General features: G+C 43.8%; 1 protein-coding gene across 1 annotated transcript; it reads left to right on the plus strand.

Annotated features, from left to right (window-relative positions):
* The first annotated feature begins 1,424 nt into the window (after positions 1-1,424).
* Positions 1,425-16,612, plus strand: LOC121598576. The gene is made up of 11 exons (XM_041925607.1): positions 1,425-2,851; positions 8,660-9,095; positions 9,170-9,287; positions 10,480-10,877; positions 10,938-11,120; positions 11,191-11,418; positions 14,479-15,085; positions 15,165-15,286; positions 15,359-15,485; positions 15,584-15,807; positions 16,167-16,612. The coding sequence occupies exons 1-11, from the start codon at positions 2,822-2,824 to the stop codon at positions 16,316-16,318; spliced, it is 2,625 nt and encodes an 874-aa protein (XP_041781541.1). The 5' UTR covers positions 1,425-2,821; the 3' UTR covers positions 16,319-16,612.
* The last annotated feature ends 20 nt before the right edge of the window (positions 16,613-16,632 follow it).

Genomic DNA, 16,632 nt, shown 5'->3' on the forward strand with positions numbered 1-16,632 from the left:
TCAACAATAGGTCAGAGAGTGCCAGACCCAGAAGTATCTCAGATATAAGGGAGCATGGTTTTATTTACCACATTTACTATCATTTTCCCTCATAATCTACTTTAAAATTTTGAAACATATCACTTTCTTTATACCAGTATAGAGGAAAAAGCTAAACAACCTTGCAAAAATAACACAATAACTTTTTCTTTATCCCGTTTCAATTTGCTGCCCCGCAGAGCTCAATTCATATTTCACTTCTGGTGACAGACTCCGTAAATGTTTTCACCAATATTATTATGCGTCCCTGGCTTTATTGTTGTATTTTTGAAAATCTTGATATGAGATTTGAAAACATGGCCGGATTGCATTGTATAATGTTTCTTCATCCTGGTCTTCTTTGATCATTATTGCACTCCAAAAATGAGAGAGAGAACTAATTGACTCTTTGTTCTGGTATGCAACAGTCGTTGCTTTTGAAGCGAAATGGTCCAAGAAGCCCTGCAGTAACGCACCGTTAGTCGTTGCTAGAATTTGTATTATAGAAGATAGATCAGAGGCTCTGACGAGTAGAAATGCAAAGTAGCGTTTGATTGCATAGAATCAATTCTGAGATAATCAAAGCAAGCCACACGATCTTCTCACAACAATAGAGATAAAAACAACCGTCAGCACCTTGCTAATTCCAACTGCTAATAAGATGAGTTTATTGAGAGATGTAATATGCTCTATAAAACTTCTAAAAGGCACAACATGTTCAATATTTTTGATGTACCGATATCTCAGGTATCATTTACGAGGTGTAAGGTTTTAAATTCCTGTCGAAGATCACACAGATAGCAATCGATATCTTTCACGATCATTACCAACAACATCTGAGAGCAACGGAAAGTGTGTTATAGTTGTCTACTATGCCAAGGTCAATGCAAGGTCAATGACATTAAAATGCAGTTTAGACGAGGATAGTGGCAATTGATACCATTTCCATATTGTAGAATTTTCATTAAAAACTTCTGTGTAGCAAATTGCTGTTTATGTTTCAATCGTATCATAATTTGTTAGAATATACCTCTTAAAAAATAAACGAGTTTCTTCAAAACATCAAAAAAAAAATCTACAAAATCTAGAAATTTGTATTCTATCCAACCCTGGATTCAAACGTTTATGATAACTCGCCTGATTCGCCACCTGATTCTGTCATTCCCTGCCAGCACCGACCACCGACACAAAACCGACCGAAAACATCCGAAGTGCGCACGTGCAGCCATCGCCAAAACGGTACAAATCGTCTGATAACAAATGTGCGCAGGAGTGGAAGAGAACTATACCCGAAACCTACCGTCAGGATAATTGTGATGCCATCCCATTCTGGCCCAAATGCTCCGGCTCGCAGAAAAAAGAAAACCTCGGAGAAGCCAAGAAAAGTTAGCCCACCATAAGGAAGGCTGTACTTGCACGGGGTGGTCCACTGTCCACGGGCAGTCATTTTCTTTTCGACCACTGCGCTCAGTGCACCGCCGGAGTTGTGTTTTGTGCAAGTACCTAATTCCAATAGAATCAGGCTCTGCTGTCCTGACCAGCCTTCCTTGCCTCCCCTCTCCTCGAGAATTCTGGTAACGATCCAAGTGTGTGTTCTCGCGCGTGTGTGCAGGTGAAAAAAGAAGCAACTAAAACCACCGAATTTTCCACGCTTCCAGTTGTGAGAAGAGAGAAAAGAATTTGGCTTTTAACCAACGACCACCCGCGCGCAGTGTGTGATATAGTTAGATAATTTGTACGGGACTGGCTGGAACTAGCCCCGGACAGAAAAAAAAGTTAGGCTCAAAAGGTTCGACACCGTGTCGGATTACGTATACTCTGGACGTTTTTTGTTTTTTTGTTTTAATTTGGTTTGGGTCTTCGTGTGAAGGCCTTTATCTGTCCGGTTCTCGCCTACTACACATCCTTACAAGGGTGTTGTAATTTTTGCGAGTGTTACGTGTACAGTAGCCAGTGCAGGAGGTACACAAGAAACGGATTGCCAAATCGAAGCAAGCACAGAAAGAAAGAGGTTACAGCAAAAAGAGAGATAGAGAAAGAGAGAGGTATAGCTTTACCACCACACCACCACCAAAGTAGAATTGTCTGAAAGACAAGTTCAGTGGTGATAGTATTACATAAACTGGTGCTCTAGACTGGAGCAGCAGTTAATAACCTCAGTCAACATTACGAAGACACACTTAGGCACCATAGTATTAGACTACACTATACCGTATTGCAATAGTTAGACATTGAAGTTGGAGGCGACATCTTCGAACTTCGCGCATAGGAAAATTCTAGATTAAATCCTCCTCAGCGGGTGAGGACCGCGTGACAATACTGTAGTGAACAATTGTTGAAAAATTCGTCATTCGGGACATTCGGCAAATTCTGGAAAACCCAACAAAGAGAAGCGTTTCGTGCCACAGAAAGAGTTCCAATTTCCTGCGCCGTACAAAATGCGTGACTAGACACATACACACACACACAAAGAGAGTGTGAGGAACGGAAGACACATCGTCGTTCTCATTTCCGGGAAGTACGAGTACGAGCTAGCAGCAACAGTAACAGCAGTATTACAGTGGAGGCTTGTCTAGCACAACTGTCGTGAACGTGGACGGCGGCAACTGTGTGTGTTTTGGGTAAGCAGCTCGGGAAGTAGCAGGTTCATCTGCTCTGGTGCCATCTTGTCGTGTGTCCACAGCACACCGCCGGAAAACTACTGCCGACCGAAGAAACGAACCACGGAACCAGCAAACACCGTTAGCAGTCCAATGAAACCAAGTTTCAAGAACGGAAAGTTCGCCACATCCATCTACGAAAAATGTCTCTGCCAAAAGAATGGAATCTCCAGGTAAGTGAGGCGTGGCAAGGGGATTGTTAAGGAGAGGAAGCGGCTGCCCTTGTCATTTAGCTGGGGGGTTTTGGAGGCACTGTTGCAGCAGCAGCAGCAGCAGCAGCAGCAGCAGCAGCCGCAGCTGCACAAGTTCGTGGAAAATCGATATTGTTCCATCTCCACCAACTCCCTCACACGGAGGTACGGATCACAACACGGTGTGGTCGGAGATCCGGCCCATTCTTTCCTCTCTTTGTGGGTGAAGGTATCATTTGCTTACAGTGGCAATCGGGGATGATGATACCGATGATGATGACGATGAAACCAGAACCGGTAGCGTACTTGCGCAGGAACGTGCTCCGAGAGTTTTGGAGCAGGAACATTGAGGAGCCGAGAGTACTGAGCGCGGAGTAGGCGTTGAGATAGACAGACATTGCGATGGCTTCGGGCTACGGGGGGGGGATGTTGTGTGTCACTTTGCTCTGTTGTGCTGCAGCAGGCAGGATCTACGCTACTGACGACGGATGGTTACGAAACACGGGATGCAGTAGTAGGCGAGCATTGGGTGAGGTTTAGAGTTTCACTCTCAACGAGCCCGCCGGGCTTTCGGGCCTACACATCGGCAAACAACAGCTGAACGGAAATAAGCTCGCTGCAAGGCACTGATGCATCATCGTCGCTCTATGCGGGGAGCGCGAGAGTTATTAATTAAAACAAAGACGATCACACATAAGCACACACACATATAGGGCAAAAATAAAGCCACCAAAACTCTTCCTCTTTGTCATCCTACCAGGGTGGATGTGGAATGCAATGGCGGAAGCTAGCGCGCTCGGTGCATCTGCGGATGCCACGGCAAGTGGGTCGTGTGCCCTTGCACTTTGTATCAGCGACTCTTTGTGTGGTGCGGCGCTATGCCGGTGGATGCTGCATAAAATGTGGGTCACAGACACAGGCAGGCAACACACCATCGTTAGGTTCCAGCCATTGGTTGGAGCGTGGATGGCAAACACTGGGTGGCTGCAGTTATCATCGCCCCCCCCCTTTTTTTGCTATGCACGGTGGTCCTCTCTGCCGCAGTTGTTTGTTGGTCCGGTGTGCCGCAGTGCCATTGTTAATGTGCGCTGTCTCTAATAAATGATCATTATTTTCGTATCGTTCTTTGCTTCTTTTTCGGATCTTTTGCAGCTCGGAGTATTTTTGCCGAGTAATTGGTGTGTGGAGAACATGGGGGATATAATTTAATGATGGCTTTGTTTATTTTTAACCACAGTTTTCCTGCCTTTCGTATTGCGCAAGAAAGAGGCAGGCATATGATTGATTATTTTTGAAAGGCAACGGAAAAAAATCTAATCCAATTATTTGAACATCGGAATTATTTATTGTTTTTTTTTTTCGATTGCATTGAGCAGGTTATTCATTCAATCACCTTACTAGTCAAATTTATATCTTAATAAGGATAATCTTGATGTCTGCATATTTAAGCTATGTTGGCTACAATATTATCATTATTTTTAATTAATACAACAAGTAACGTATTCATAAGTTACGTATTACCGGGCTCCTTTCCTTTTTAAGATCGTAGGCTGAAAAGCCTATCAGCTGTTTGCATTGTATAACAGTTTTAGAGAGTGTGGGTTTAATATACTTTTTTTTTCTTTTGGTTCAACAACCGTTGTCGGTTAAGGCCTGTCTGTACTATTTGTGGGGTTAGCTTTCAGTGACTTTGGGATTACCCTCCATAGCAGGACAGTCAATCCTACGTATGGCGGCACAGTCTATTTGGGGCTTGAACCCATGATGGGCATGTTGTTAAGTCGTACGAGTTGACGACTGTACCACGAGACCGTCTCAGTATAATATACAGGAGGGCTTATCCCAAGCTGTATGTATTTAGAAGGTTTAGTTTTATCGCTTCTACTTCTGAAAGGAGATTTAAAGAATATTTTGTATATTCGTCAAGTTACCATAGAGCCTGTTTGAGCAACAGTATTCACCCGTCTAGTCAAAGTGACGTTTAAATTTAATTACAGTCTTTCCCCGAGTAACGCGAATCTCGAGTTACGCGAATGTTTATTTTAGACAGTTTATATGTCAAATCAGTACAATTTTCTCCAACAATTGTCAAGTGAAAAAAGAATTGCAATATGTCCAAAAAATTTAAATAACAATAACAGAAATAGCCGATGATCCTTCCTCGAAAGGGGTTAATACGGCCAGGCCGTAGTAAAAAAAAAAAACAAACAGAAATAGCCGCATTTTGTACACAAATTGAATTAAATTAGTAATAAAGTGCATAAAAGCACTATTTTTAATCAAAAATAACTATTAAACAAGAGTATTTTGGCTGAAAACCGTGATATGCGACTTACGTAAACATCCGAGTTACGCGAATGTCTCCGGGACGCATTATTCGCGCAACTCGGAGAAAGACTTATACAAAACATGCTATGAGACCACCTGGTCTACATACACTTTAATTCAAGATTTAACCATCTGAGGCACTACAAACAGCATTCATTTTAGCTAATGTTTGTGCTACATCTTTAAAGTGTCTTGGTAGATCAATAAAGGTATTGTCCAACTGGAGCACTGAACGAAAGCAATCAAAAAGTACCTGTTCATGTTACATTGTTACCTGCCCAACCATCCGCTGGCCGAGCAACTCAGAAAAAGCGGTTGATGGTGTTGTAGGACAGCTACAGCAGAACGGAACAAATTGGTACATGTAAAGCAGACCGTTAGCGGTTGTTCTATCTAACATAAGAATGAATCACGAATATGGATCGTTGTTTGCTCCGGTGTAAGAATCTAAAACCGTATGGAAATGATGCATCCATATTGCGATTAAAGCAGTTGTTTGCGCACTGTCTGAAGTTATTCTTTGATCTCCCGTAGCAAAAAACAGGGAATAATGCATCTCTAGATGTTATATGAATCCAAAAATAGAGAGAGCTGTACCACAACGTCTGAGATATACTGTTAAAATAAGTTTCTGCTAAATGGAGAAGTAAAATTTTGCTCTTTCAATTTTCTCACAACATAATTCCAGTTTTTACTAGACAGATAATGCCAGTTTGAATATGCTTTTAATGAATGATACTTTAATCGCGATAGTAATCATTAAACATTAATTTTATTCCACCACAAACACCTGCTATACGAGCCAGCCTTACGATAAAGTCGTAAAATATCGCTTTAGCCGTGTACAGCTATCTCGTACTCAGCCCTCAACCAATGGGATGAATAATACATGGTACTTGACTTAGCGTCTTTATTGGGTCGATCAATAGGACATATACATGCAAAGAGTTATTGGTTGGACAAAGAAGCTTGTCAACCCAGGCAATCCAGGAAATAATACACTAAGTGGACGTTTGCCTTGCTATTCTAATCGATTTTTCAGCAAATCTGGTAAAATTATTAAATATATTTTAATTGCATACTTTCAGGCGCTTACCATGGTTGCCAAGGAGAAATCTAATTTTTCACTCACAGTTTCATGTTTCGTTTACTGGCTGTTTGCAAACAGATAGAAGATAGAAGTGAATTAGAAATTTGATATAGTTTGAAGCGATCATTATAGAAAAAGTAATATACTTAAATTTTTAGCAAAATATTTAACAAGTAAAAAGCTTTCGTTAAGCATGAGTTCATGCAATTAACATAAACCCGTCGTTAAAAGTCGCAAAACAATCAACATTGCATTCCTAGGAATTCCCTTTTTAATCGTTTCCTTCCTCACGGGTACCACACGTACCCTCTATTTCGCTTTCTTCCATCGGCAAACGGGTGACACCATTTTATGTAGCAGTAATTGCAAAACGAAAAACGATGACATCATTATTAGCCTGTGGGACACACACTGAATGACTGGTATTGATTGCCTGTAATAATCATGCCTTCTTTCCACCCTGCACCCATGGGTTTCCCGGTTGAAGTGGCATTAACAATGCAACATCCTCCCGCCCACACACGTCCATCGTGAGGTTGGTGTGCTGTCTTTGTACTGGGTAAAATCCTCCACTCCCAAGCACCAGGACAGTCGAACAGGCGCACAAAACAACAACACTTTAATGGTTTCGTTACAGAACTGTTCCGGCAGATTGTCTGGTGTGGGCTGCTTCATGAACATGTTCGGCTGGCATTTGTTGTATGAGGAGCTTTTTCAGTAGAGAGAAAGAGAGTAGAGGGAGAGAGTGCGAGAGAGAAAGAGCGAGAGGAAATCAATCAATTTATTGTGTGCACACAGCCAGGAAATGTACGGCCATGGCCGTGGGACAACCACTCCCCGGCAATGTACCACCGCGCCGACACCGAGAGCTGTTGCAGTGACAGGTCGGGAAAGACGTCACCCACACCCTCGGTGGTACGTCTCCGGGCCGTGGGTTTTCCCGTTTGCCCTTGGGGCTGATGATTGGGTTGAAAACAGTACGCACCCGGCCAGCGCAGCAGGCCACTCGCCTTTCCGATACAACGAGAAAGCTGCGGCGCATTTGGTGTCCTTTCGCATTGTTAAATTGCTAAATTTAGCAGCTTTCAAAAATAATAAACATCGTTCGAGCAAGTTTGCCACACGTACGTGACGCAAGCGTTTGTTTGGAGTTTATAGACAACAAAAAAAAAAAAAGAATTTGCTTCGGTAACACACTATCCTACTGTATGCATAAACTCGCCTTATCACAGATCGATTCGGGCACAGAACAACAAAGCCATCGAAAGACAAAGTTTGTCCACGCACACTCAAAAGCGAAAACCAAAAAGAAGTACTAAACCCGAAGGCTTTTCAAAGTTTAATGAGCATAACTATTAATTTCAATCTCGCACGACCTTGCTCCTCCATTTTTTGGGAGGAAAAAGCGATAAACAAACTCTTCTTCGTCTTTACGTGCGTCTTCCTTTTCTGTGCTGTAGCTGATCTTACAGCGCACAAAGTTTAAAGTTTTGTCGATAATGGCTGTCACCGGACTCGGCCCGTAGACATGGGACAGTGGGGGAGGAAGACAAGGGAAATTACATGCTATGTAGAATGGTTTTTGTTCAACACTCCTCCCTCCCTCGGACTGAGCATTTCGCTGCTGCCGATTGAAACATTGCTCTATTGTGAAGCTCCAATCGATCGAGTTTTTCTCTATTTTGTTTGACTGATAAAGCAACGAACCCGCGAAAGCGTGATGGAGCAGCCTGGTACTTCACGCTGTGCCGTACAGTTAGGCGCATTTAACATGATTTAATGGGTCAACTTTTACGTTTGGAAGCAACAATCAAACTCCATAAAAAAGATGTGTTGTTTAGTAAGTTTGGTAAAGTTGTTGTATAGGATTAATAAAACAGATTCCTGCTCGCGCGCACGGTCGCCATATTGTGCAATACAGCCCTGGACGACACGTGCCCTGTCAGCGGGCCACGTGGGCAAACAAACAAATCAAAAGAGTGGGAGCGGGGAGGTTTCTTCTCTCGGGCCATTTTGCTTCCATATTGTGAAGAAAGGGAGCATTGTTGCGTGTTGCTTTGGGACATTACACAGCGCCGTTTTAACTTGTCATGCATTGTGGTGGGTTATTGATTAAATAGTTTCAACAAAGTTCGATTTGTAAAGTGAATCATGCGAACCATTCGTCATCTGGAATGTCCCGTGACATTTCAAGGTCTTTCGTGGCCACGTGCGGATAGCGTATGAGTAAGTGAGCTTTTCCTTCCAAATTGGTTTTGTGCAAAAAAGAGGATAATAAAAATGGAACAAAATTAAGGGCATAATAAAGGGGTTAAGGTTTTGGGCATTTAGTTTGATCAATCTCTGTATCGTTTATCTTTTTTCCCTGCCAGACATCGCAGGAGTGTCTTAATCAGTACCTGCGCCCACAAAGCCTCTTTTCGGAGGATATCGAAATACAGCCCCACGCGGACGATAACCGGCTCCGGTTCGACGGCGTGTACCATCCCTCCATCCCGGAGCAGCGATGCCGGGCGCCTCTCAATGCTGCCCTGCTGGCCGAGTTCGAGAACAGTGGCTCCATGTTCTCGATCCAGTCCGCACCGGTCGTTACCGCTGCTGCAGTCTCGACCACGGCCGCACCAACGACGACGACCGGCACCGAAGGTCCAAGCCTGCTGCTCGATGACTTTGGCATCCCGGCGCAATCGGTGGCTGGAACGACAACGACGACGACCAACGGCGCCGGCGATGAACGCAGCGATACACTGCTCCGACCTTCCTCACTGGCCCTCGATACGCACTACAACCTGGCCAAGCCACACACTGGTAAGATCTTTGATAGCAATGTCGTTGAGTGTGTGTGTGTTTGTTCGTGCTAATGGTCCACTTTTTATTTATAGCGGTGGAGCCCCAGCCTTCGACCGAGCTGGACGAGGACGACAACGAGAACCTGTTGACTGTCTCGAGCCTAACCGCGCGGCCGCTGATAGCGAAATCGCGTGAAATCCGAAACAAAAAGTAAGTGCTATCACATTCACCAAAAACAGAATTACAGTGCCTACCATAACTATATGAAAATTACTTACAATCCGAAAGTGATACAGTGGCGAACAGCTTTTGTCAGACACCTTTTCTTCTAATTGACGTAACGTGTTTCGCGGACGTGCTGGCCTATACAGGCTTTCGAGACTTAATTCATTACCACACAACCGGATAGTCAATCCTTGCTATGGGGGGACGGTTCATCCTTGGGGACGGTCCTTCCTAGGCCTGAACCCATGACGGGTATGTTGTTAAGTCGTAAGAGTTGACGATTGTACCACAGGCCTGGCCCAGTGAAATATTCTCGAGCGGTCGAACGCTCGAATATTGGTGTATGTCAAATTTCAAGGATTCAAATTTTCAATTTCAGTCAAATTATATCAAATTTTCGTATAATTTCACATGCAGTGGTAGATTTTATCTTTTTTATTTATTTGATAATTGATGTTTTAAATTAGTACAAACTGCTCAAAGAACTGTCACATTTAAAAATTTGCGTATAGCGCAATAAAATTAAATTACTACAGGTCGATCAGTCCAGCATATTTTGACAAATTTTTATTTGACAGCTTGGGAGTCCAAAGTTATTTTGCAACTGAGACAAAGTCGTTAGTAACCCTTATTCTCTATCTGTCAATCTGCATACAAATCTCCATCCATCATGGCTACTAAAATCAGAGCTACGGACCCACATGTAGTCTATTTAGGCACCTTTGTATAGCGAAATATACCTGTATAAGGTAGTATACTCATATAATTTATTACAGAATTTGAAAAGTGTTTTTACTCCTTGTTTTTGAAGGTTTTAATAATTTATTGAGAATATTTATCAACTTGTAATTTAAATAAATTCTATTAATTTTTGGTTCAATTGGTCTTGTATTTGAAAACGTTTTTAAAATGCATTATTTATTGCCAAAACAAAACTGTTTGGCAGTGTCTTAGTTATGTTGTTGTCCCAAATAGATTTATTTTTTGAAAAATCGGTTTGAAAGTATGAAATCACATTCTTCACAAATCAAAGATTCACTTTTTTATCGCTTCTGGATTTTAATTCAACTAAATCGCCAAAAACGACTGTCCATATAGTTATGGTAGGCACTGTAGAGCTTTATGGCAGCTCCAGCCGGAACTAACACACATACATTCTTGCACTACCCTCTTCCAGACAAAAGCTTCACATCCAGAAGCAGCGGAAACCGGTAGCGTCCGATACGAGCGAGGACGACGATGACAGCCCACCGGACGGTGGGTACGGTTGGATCATCGTGTTCGGCGCCTTCTCCGTGCAGTTCTGGGTGGCCGGGCTGGTCAAATCGTACGGCGTGCTGTACGTGGAGATAATGGAAAACTTTCCGAACGCGTCGGCCACGACCGCCTCCTGGATACCGGCGATACTGTCGGCACTGTGCCTGGTGCTGGCACCGCTCTCGAGCGCACTGTGCCAGCGGTTCTCGTGCCGGATCGTGGTCATCATTGGTGGGGTGTTCTGCGGCCTCGGACTTACGCTGAGCTATTTTGCCACGAGCATGTACCATCTGCTGTTTACCTTTGGAATATTGACCGGTGCGTTTGCGGATTTCTGTAGCGTCGTTTGGGTTATTCTAATATTTTATATGTCTACAGGTATTGGCGGAGGACTTTCGACCACTCCTGGGATCGTTATCGTGTCGCAGTACTTTGAAAAGCATCGCGCCCTAGCGAACGGTATCACAATTTCGGGAACGGCCGCCGGCAGCTTCGTTTTTCCAATGCTGATCGAACGGTTGATACATCTGTTTGGATTTCACGGTACACTGCTGATACTGGGTAAGAAGCTATTACTCTATGTCAATTGTTCAGGATTTACGATCACTAATCCAATAATTCTTCCTTCAAGGTGGTTGTATGCTGCACGTATGCGTTTCCGGTGCTCTTTACCGACCGGTTGAGAAGAAGCAACACCTTGTCCCCTCGAAGGAAGGCACACAGTTCTCGTCCCGCAGCGATTTCCGGGAAAACCTGGGCCACCTCAGCTCATCCGAAGACCACCTGAGCAAGCGCTGCCTGGAGGATCTGTTTCTGGACGATCAGAACCGCAACAGCCTGACGATCGACAGCAAGTTCGGTAAGTGCGACGTGTTCTACGCTCTCTTCCACGTACTCTCGGTGCAGTTCCATTTTACTGCTTTACTGCGCAAACTGTTATGAGTTGTTTCTTGTGTTTTTTTTCTTTCTTGCAAATCCGCAAGAAAAATACCTTACCTAAATGCCTTACACACGTTTTGCTAAAGCGGTAGGGCGTCTCATGAGGGGTTAGAGGATAGAGGTATCGTCCTTTCTGAGATTTGTTCGACTTTCTTACAATCTGTTTAGGGTCTGTGTTGAAGTTGCTCTGTCAGGTGAACATCGTTTCTTTGTTCCTTTTCCTCATCATCATTTGTTTGGCTTATTTCCTTTTTGAATGTTCAATTGCTTTGTGTTGCGGGCACAGGGTGATTTTGAGATCTTGGGAAACTAAACCTAGAAGTCGACGTAGAACCGTTTAGTCTTGTGTTTGCTGCTCTTCCACTACTCGATCATCGTTAGGTTTGTTGCTCTTCTTCTCTTCGCTTCGTGTAGCACATATAGCCAGCCAGTCCAGGGGATGGAATAGTGGGGATTGGCATAGACATTAGGCTTTTCTAGTTCATGACGGAGAGTCTCTTGGCGGCTAGAATTCGTTTACAGTTGTAGACACTTTTCACCCAAACATAGGAGAGCGCATGTGCATCTAGGCAACTGCTTTGGATCGTTCTAGTCTTTCATCTCGATTCGGTTACCTCACACCACAGCATGATCAGAGTTGCAAGGTGTTTCATTAGACAAGTGGGAATTAGTACTAGTCATCATGGAGGAGCTTATTCGTGTCAGCTGTGTCCACCTTGCACGTGTTGGGTGGGTTTTGAGGGTTTGGCGAGAGTGTCCTATTGGTACGCCGTACGTGCGTTCGTCGTTTGATCGTGTTATTATTTAAACAAATCTCCCAATATAATGCATACTATTTTTCTTATAATTTTAGCCATTATGTCCGCGAGCCTCCTCCCTTTGCCGGGAGCATTTCAAATCGGCTTCGTGGGTGTTAAGCGGGGGCTGTATGTGATTGACTGTACACCACAATCAAGTGTTACTTATGTTGCGATTTTACTCACAAAACTCATCATGCAGACACAACAAAATTAAATACATTATTCCCAAAAGAACATCCTCAGACACACACATACACACACTCACAACAACACACACTTATACCTTGAAATGGAACACTTACACATCGCCACCAAACACCACTCCACTCACATTTATATGCTCCTCCATCTTGCCCTTCGTCGGGTAATTGTTAAGCAGCACATAAAATCGCTTCTAATTTTTTCTAGATTTTTTGCAGATAAAATATCTCTCATCTGTACTTTGTTAAGAAGTAGCCACCCCATAAAAAAAAACAAAACCAAACCCCAAAATACCATCCATACGATTTTGGGGCTTAGTAAGAGAACAAGCGCGCGCTTTACTGATACGTTGAGACGTTCTGAACTTAAAAAAAAAAGAAAAAAGAATGTTGCGATGCTTAAAAAATACTAAAATCGAATAAATTACCGCCAAATGGCATGGACGATGCATCGGTCCACACACTGTGTCCATGTGATTTGTAACGGTGCGGGAGGTGATGTAACGCGTCAACGTGTTCAGCGTGATCCACGGTGGGGGCAAAGAGATGGGCATTTGCACCTCCCAGTAGTAGTGATGCTGTGCGTTCAGCAAGACAGGCGCTCAGGGAGAGTACAGCAAAAAGAGAAATAAAGGTATGAGGCGATGTACACGTGTGTGCGTGGCTGTGTGTGTGTGTGTGTATGTCGGTGTGCATATCGGTCCGATTATGTGCACAAACATCACACAGCATTCAGTATCACTTTACATTACCTTTGGTCCGGATTTTTACTGTCATCATCAACAACATTACTTGCCGTAATGATGCCGGAAATGGTGTACCTGACCCATTATCAACCCCACAACCAAACCGTGTCGATCGTGTTTTTTTCTGTTTTTTTACTTACACATTTCTTTCTCGCTCATTGATTGAAGTAGACTTTAACACTATCATTTGTGTTGTGTTTTTTGGTTTTTTCATGGTTTATGTTTGCCAACCTTTTTGATTTGTATGGGCTGTATACAAAAGATGAAATACACCCGGCTTGAAACAATATCAACGTTGAAATGAAAAATGCACATTCTCGTTAGTTTGTCTCATGTTAAAGATTAAGATTTGCACAAACTCTGTTTAAGCTACTTTCGGTCCAAGAAGTCTTGTTTGGGATGCTCGGTTTGGATAGATTGGAAATTTAAGTACCAGTTTGTTGGTGTAACTACTTTCGGTCCATTCGGTCACAAGTCTATGTCCTTATAACCTCTCGAATGAGTGAGCTGTTTCAAGCCAAGAAACATTTAATTTGTAATATGTTTCCATTATAGTTTTACTTTACAAAAACAAAGCAAAAAATAAACAATCGGTAAGCAGCTCCGGGTCCGGGCTGGGGGAACATCCAAAGGCTCTTCCTGGAATAGGCCAATACATGGAATGACAGTGAGTTAACCATAACTAGTGTGTCATTGCGTGCCGTGTGTGCCGATACAGGGAACTATGTGTGTGCGTGTGGAAAACAAAAGGGAGCAAAGCAACAATAAGACCATCGGGACACTAGCACTTCACAGACTAGGCAGATGTACTATCAGTGTTATAATTTACCTATTACGATATGACGAAGTTAAAAGAGAGCCTTCGGCATGAGATCTTGCTAGGGGTGGGTTGTCTCCTCTAGTATCATTTCCTTGGTAACGTCTAACAGTTTAGTGTGAACAAGGATTATCCCTTTAAGCTAAGAAGGAACTCTTGTTGTGTGGTACTACTGCAGACAGTAAGAACTTAACCTCCCATACTAGGCGGGTTGAGCCATCCGTGATACCAATAACATTCAAGGTCCCCCAAATTTGTTTCCCCTTCACTCTCTATATCTGTATGTGTGTGTGTGTTATTGAAGCAAACAAAAAAACTCGTGTTACTTGTTTGCCACCAAGCAAGAGCGGATAATCTATATACTTTTCTGCCTACCTATGTATCTGCCCACCCACAACCCGTCCATCCATTTTCTAGTCAACATTACGGAAAAAACGCTCCAAGAAAGTGAAGACGAACTGAAAGATATCCTCTCGAGTGCAATCTTTCTCAAGCCCATTTCGTCGATCCGTAGCTGCAGCATACTGCACTCGGTCGAAGATTTGAGCACCGATTCGACGTGCGTCTATAAGAACCGCGCCAGTGGCTATGACTCGAAGCGGAACAGTATGCGCTACAAGCAGCAGCAGCAGCAGTTGCACCAGGCCCGACCTCAACAACCGCCACCGCCCCAAGCAACGGATCAACCGGTTGGATCACAGACGACACTGGGAATGGCTGAAGGTGGTGGTGGTGGCGAGGCACCACTGTTGGGACCACTGCTGCTGGCACCGAACGAGCTGGACAAGCCGGTATCAAAGGATGTTCCGACGAAGACGCTCGCTCCTAATGCTGGCCCGTTACCGACGGTGATGAGCTCGAACAACATGTGCGCGATGGTACCGACGAAGGGGCTGGCGCAGAACAACAATCGTGGGCTGAGCAAGAGCATGATCATACCTACACCGGTCTGCGATCTGGACGAGATCTTCGACGAGGACCCGTACACGGTGTACAACGCAACGTTGCTGGAAAAGATTAGCCAGTAAGTGTTAAGATCGCCTGCTTTCCAAAAAACATCTGCCGTTAATTTGATGTACTCTGGTTTTGTGTCTTCTACCCAGGTACCTGGACATTACGCTCCTGCAGGACATCACGTTCATACTAATGTGCCTCTCGGTAGCTTTAATGTCGGTTGGATGTCCGTACATGCTTTACTATCTGCCAGCGTACGTAATTTCTGCCGGTAAGTGTTATTTTTGACGACTTCCGGAAGGAATCTGTGATCACAACAACAATTTCAAAATGCTGTGCCTAGGCTACACCAAATCGGAGGCAGGTTATTTGGTTGCTGTCAGTGCGGCCTTAGACTTGATTGGACGACTTGCTCTGGGCTGGCTCTCGGATTTGGATCTGTTTGATCGCAAGAAGGCTTACATTGTCTGGTAAGTAGATGAGTTGATACACTGTTCTTGTTAGTATCTCTTAATCTTAATCTCTTAATCGATTATGGCTTTCGCATTTTTGGATGTCTCCGCCACAGTATTCTTGGTGCTGGAACGGCCGTACTTACCATCCCGACGAGCAGCAACGCCTGGTTCGTGATCGTGATCAGTGCCGGATGCTACGGGCTGTGCTTGGGCAGCTGGTACCTGCTGGTTCCGGTACTGCTGGCCGATCTGTTTGGGACGGAACGGATCAGCTCGAGCTATGGATTGGTTCGGATGTTCCAAAGTATTGGTGCAATCTCGGTGCCACCACTAGCAGGTTTTTAACCGACGGAAACCAGAATTATCGATTCCGTCGCACTTTCCACAAAATCCGCCACCGGTGTGGACCGAACGTCCCATCGTTACTAACATATTTCTTGCCCTTGTCTTCTTTCTTTTTCTCTTGCTTTTTTCTCTCTCTCTCTCTCTTCCTCTTTCTTTCTCGATGTTTCGTCCTTTCATTCTTCCACTCCTTCGCTCTCGTTCGATCGTGTTCCACTCGGTTCGCTTGTTCGCCGACTGCCAAATCTTTTCCATCCACCAAATGCTTAACTATTATCATCTTCAATATCTTCACATCACATCACAAAAACTAAAAAAAAAAACAAACAAATCAAAAACACTGCTAAAATACAGGTTTGCTGCGCGATCTTTCCGGTGGGTATGAGATCTGCTTCTACTGCATGGGGGTTTGTATGGTGATGGGTAGTGTGCCGCTGGTAGCCATTATACTGCGGGACTCGATCGCACTCAAGGACAAACGGCTCCAGCTGGACCAGGCAGCATAAGGTGGAAATGGGTCGAGATCTCTACGATGGATTGGAAGGACAGACAAACACACTCACAAAACCCGTTCGGTGGTGCATGATGAGGAGAGCAAGTACATCCAGGGACGGAGGGAATTAGAACTGAACTGAACTGGCGACGACCTACAGCTAGTAACTAAGTAATGCATGCATATTAATTCTAGTACGTAAGCAATCTGAACCAAAACAACCAACCACAACCACAACACAGAAAAGAAGAACAATAAAGGAATAAAAGACGTAACATGGTTTACAACTCACGTAAACGTACATCAACCTGTTCTGTTTTTTTTTTT

This window comes from Anopheles merus, chromosome 3L (genome assembly GCF_017562075.2).
Source record: "Anopheles merus strain MAF chromosome 3L, AmerM5.1, whole genome shotgun sequence".
Classification (NCBI taxonomy): Eukaryota; Metazoa; Arthropoda; class Insecta; order Diptera; family Culicidae; genus Anopheles; species Anopheles merus.

Coding starts and splice junctions, on each gene's coding strand:
- LOC121598576 (XM_041925607.1), top strand. CDS start 2,822: ATGTCTCTGCCAAAAGAATGGAATCTCCAG. Junction 10,878..10,937: donor TACCTTTGGAATATTGACCG/GTGCGTTTGCGG, acceptor ATATGTCTACAG/GTATTGGCGGAGGACTTTCG. Junction 15,287..15,358: donor AGCGTACGTAATTTCTGCCG/GTAAGTGTTATT, acceptor TGCTGTGCCTAG/GCTACACCAAATCGGAGGCA.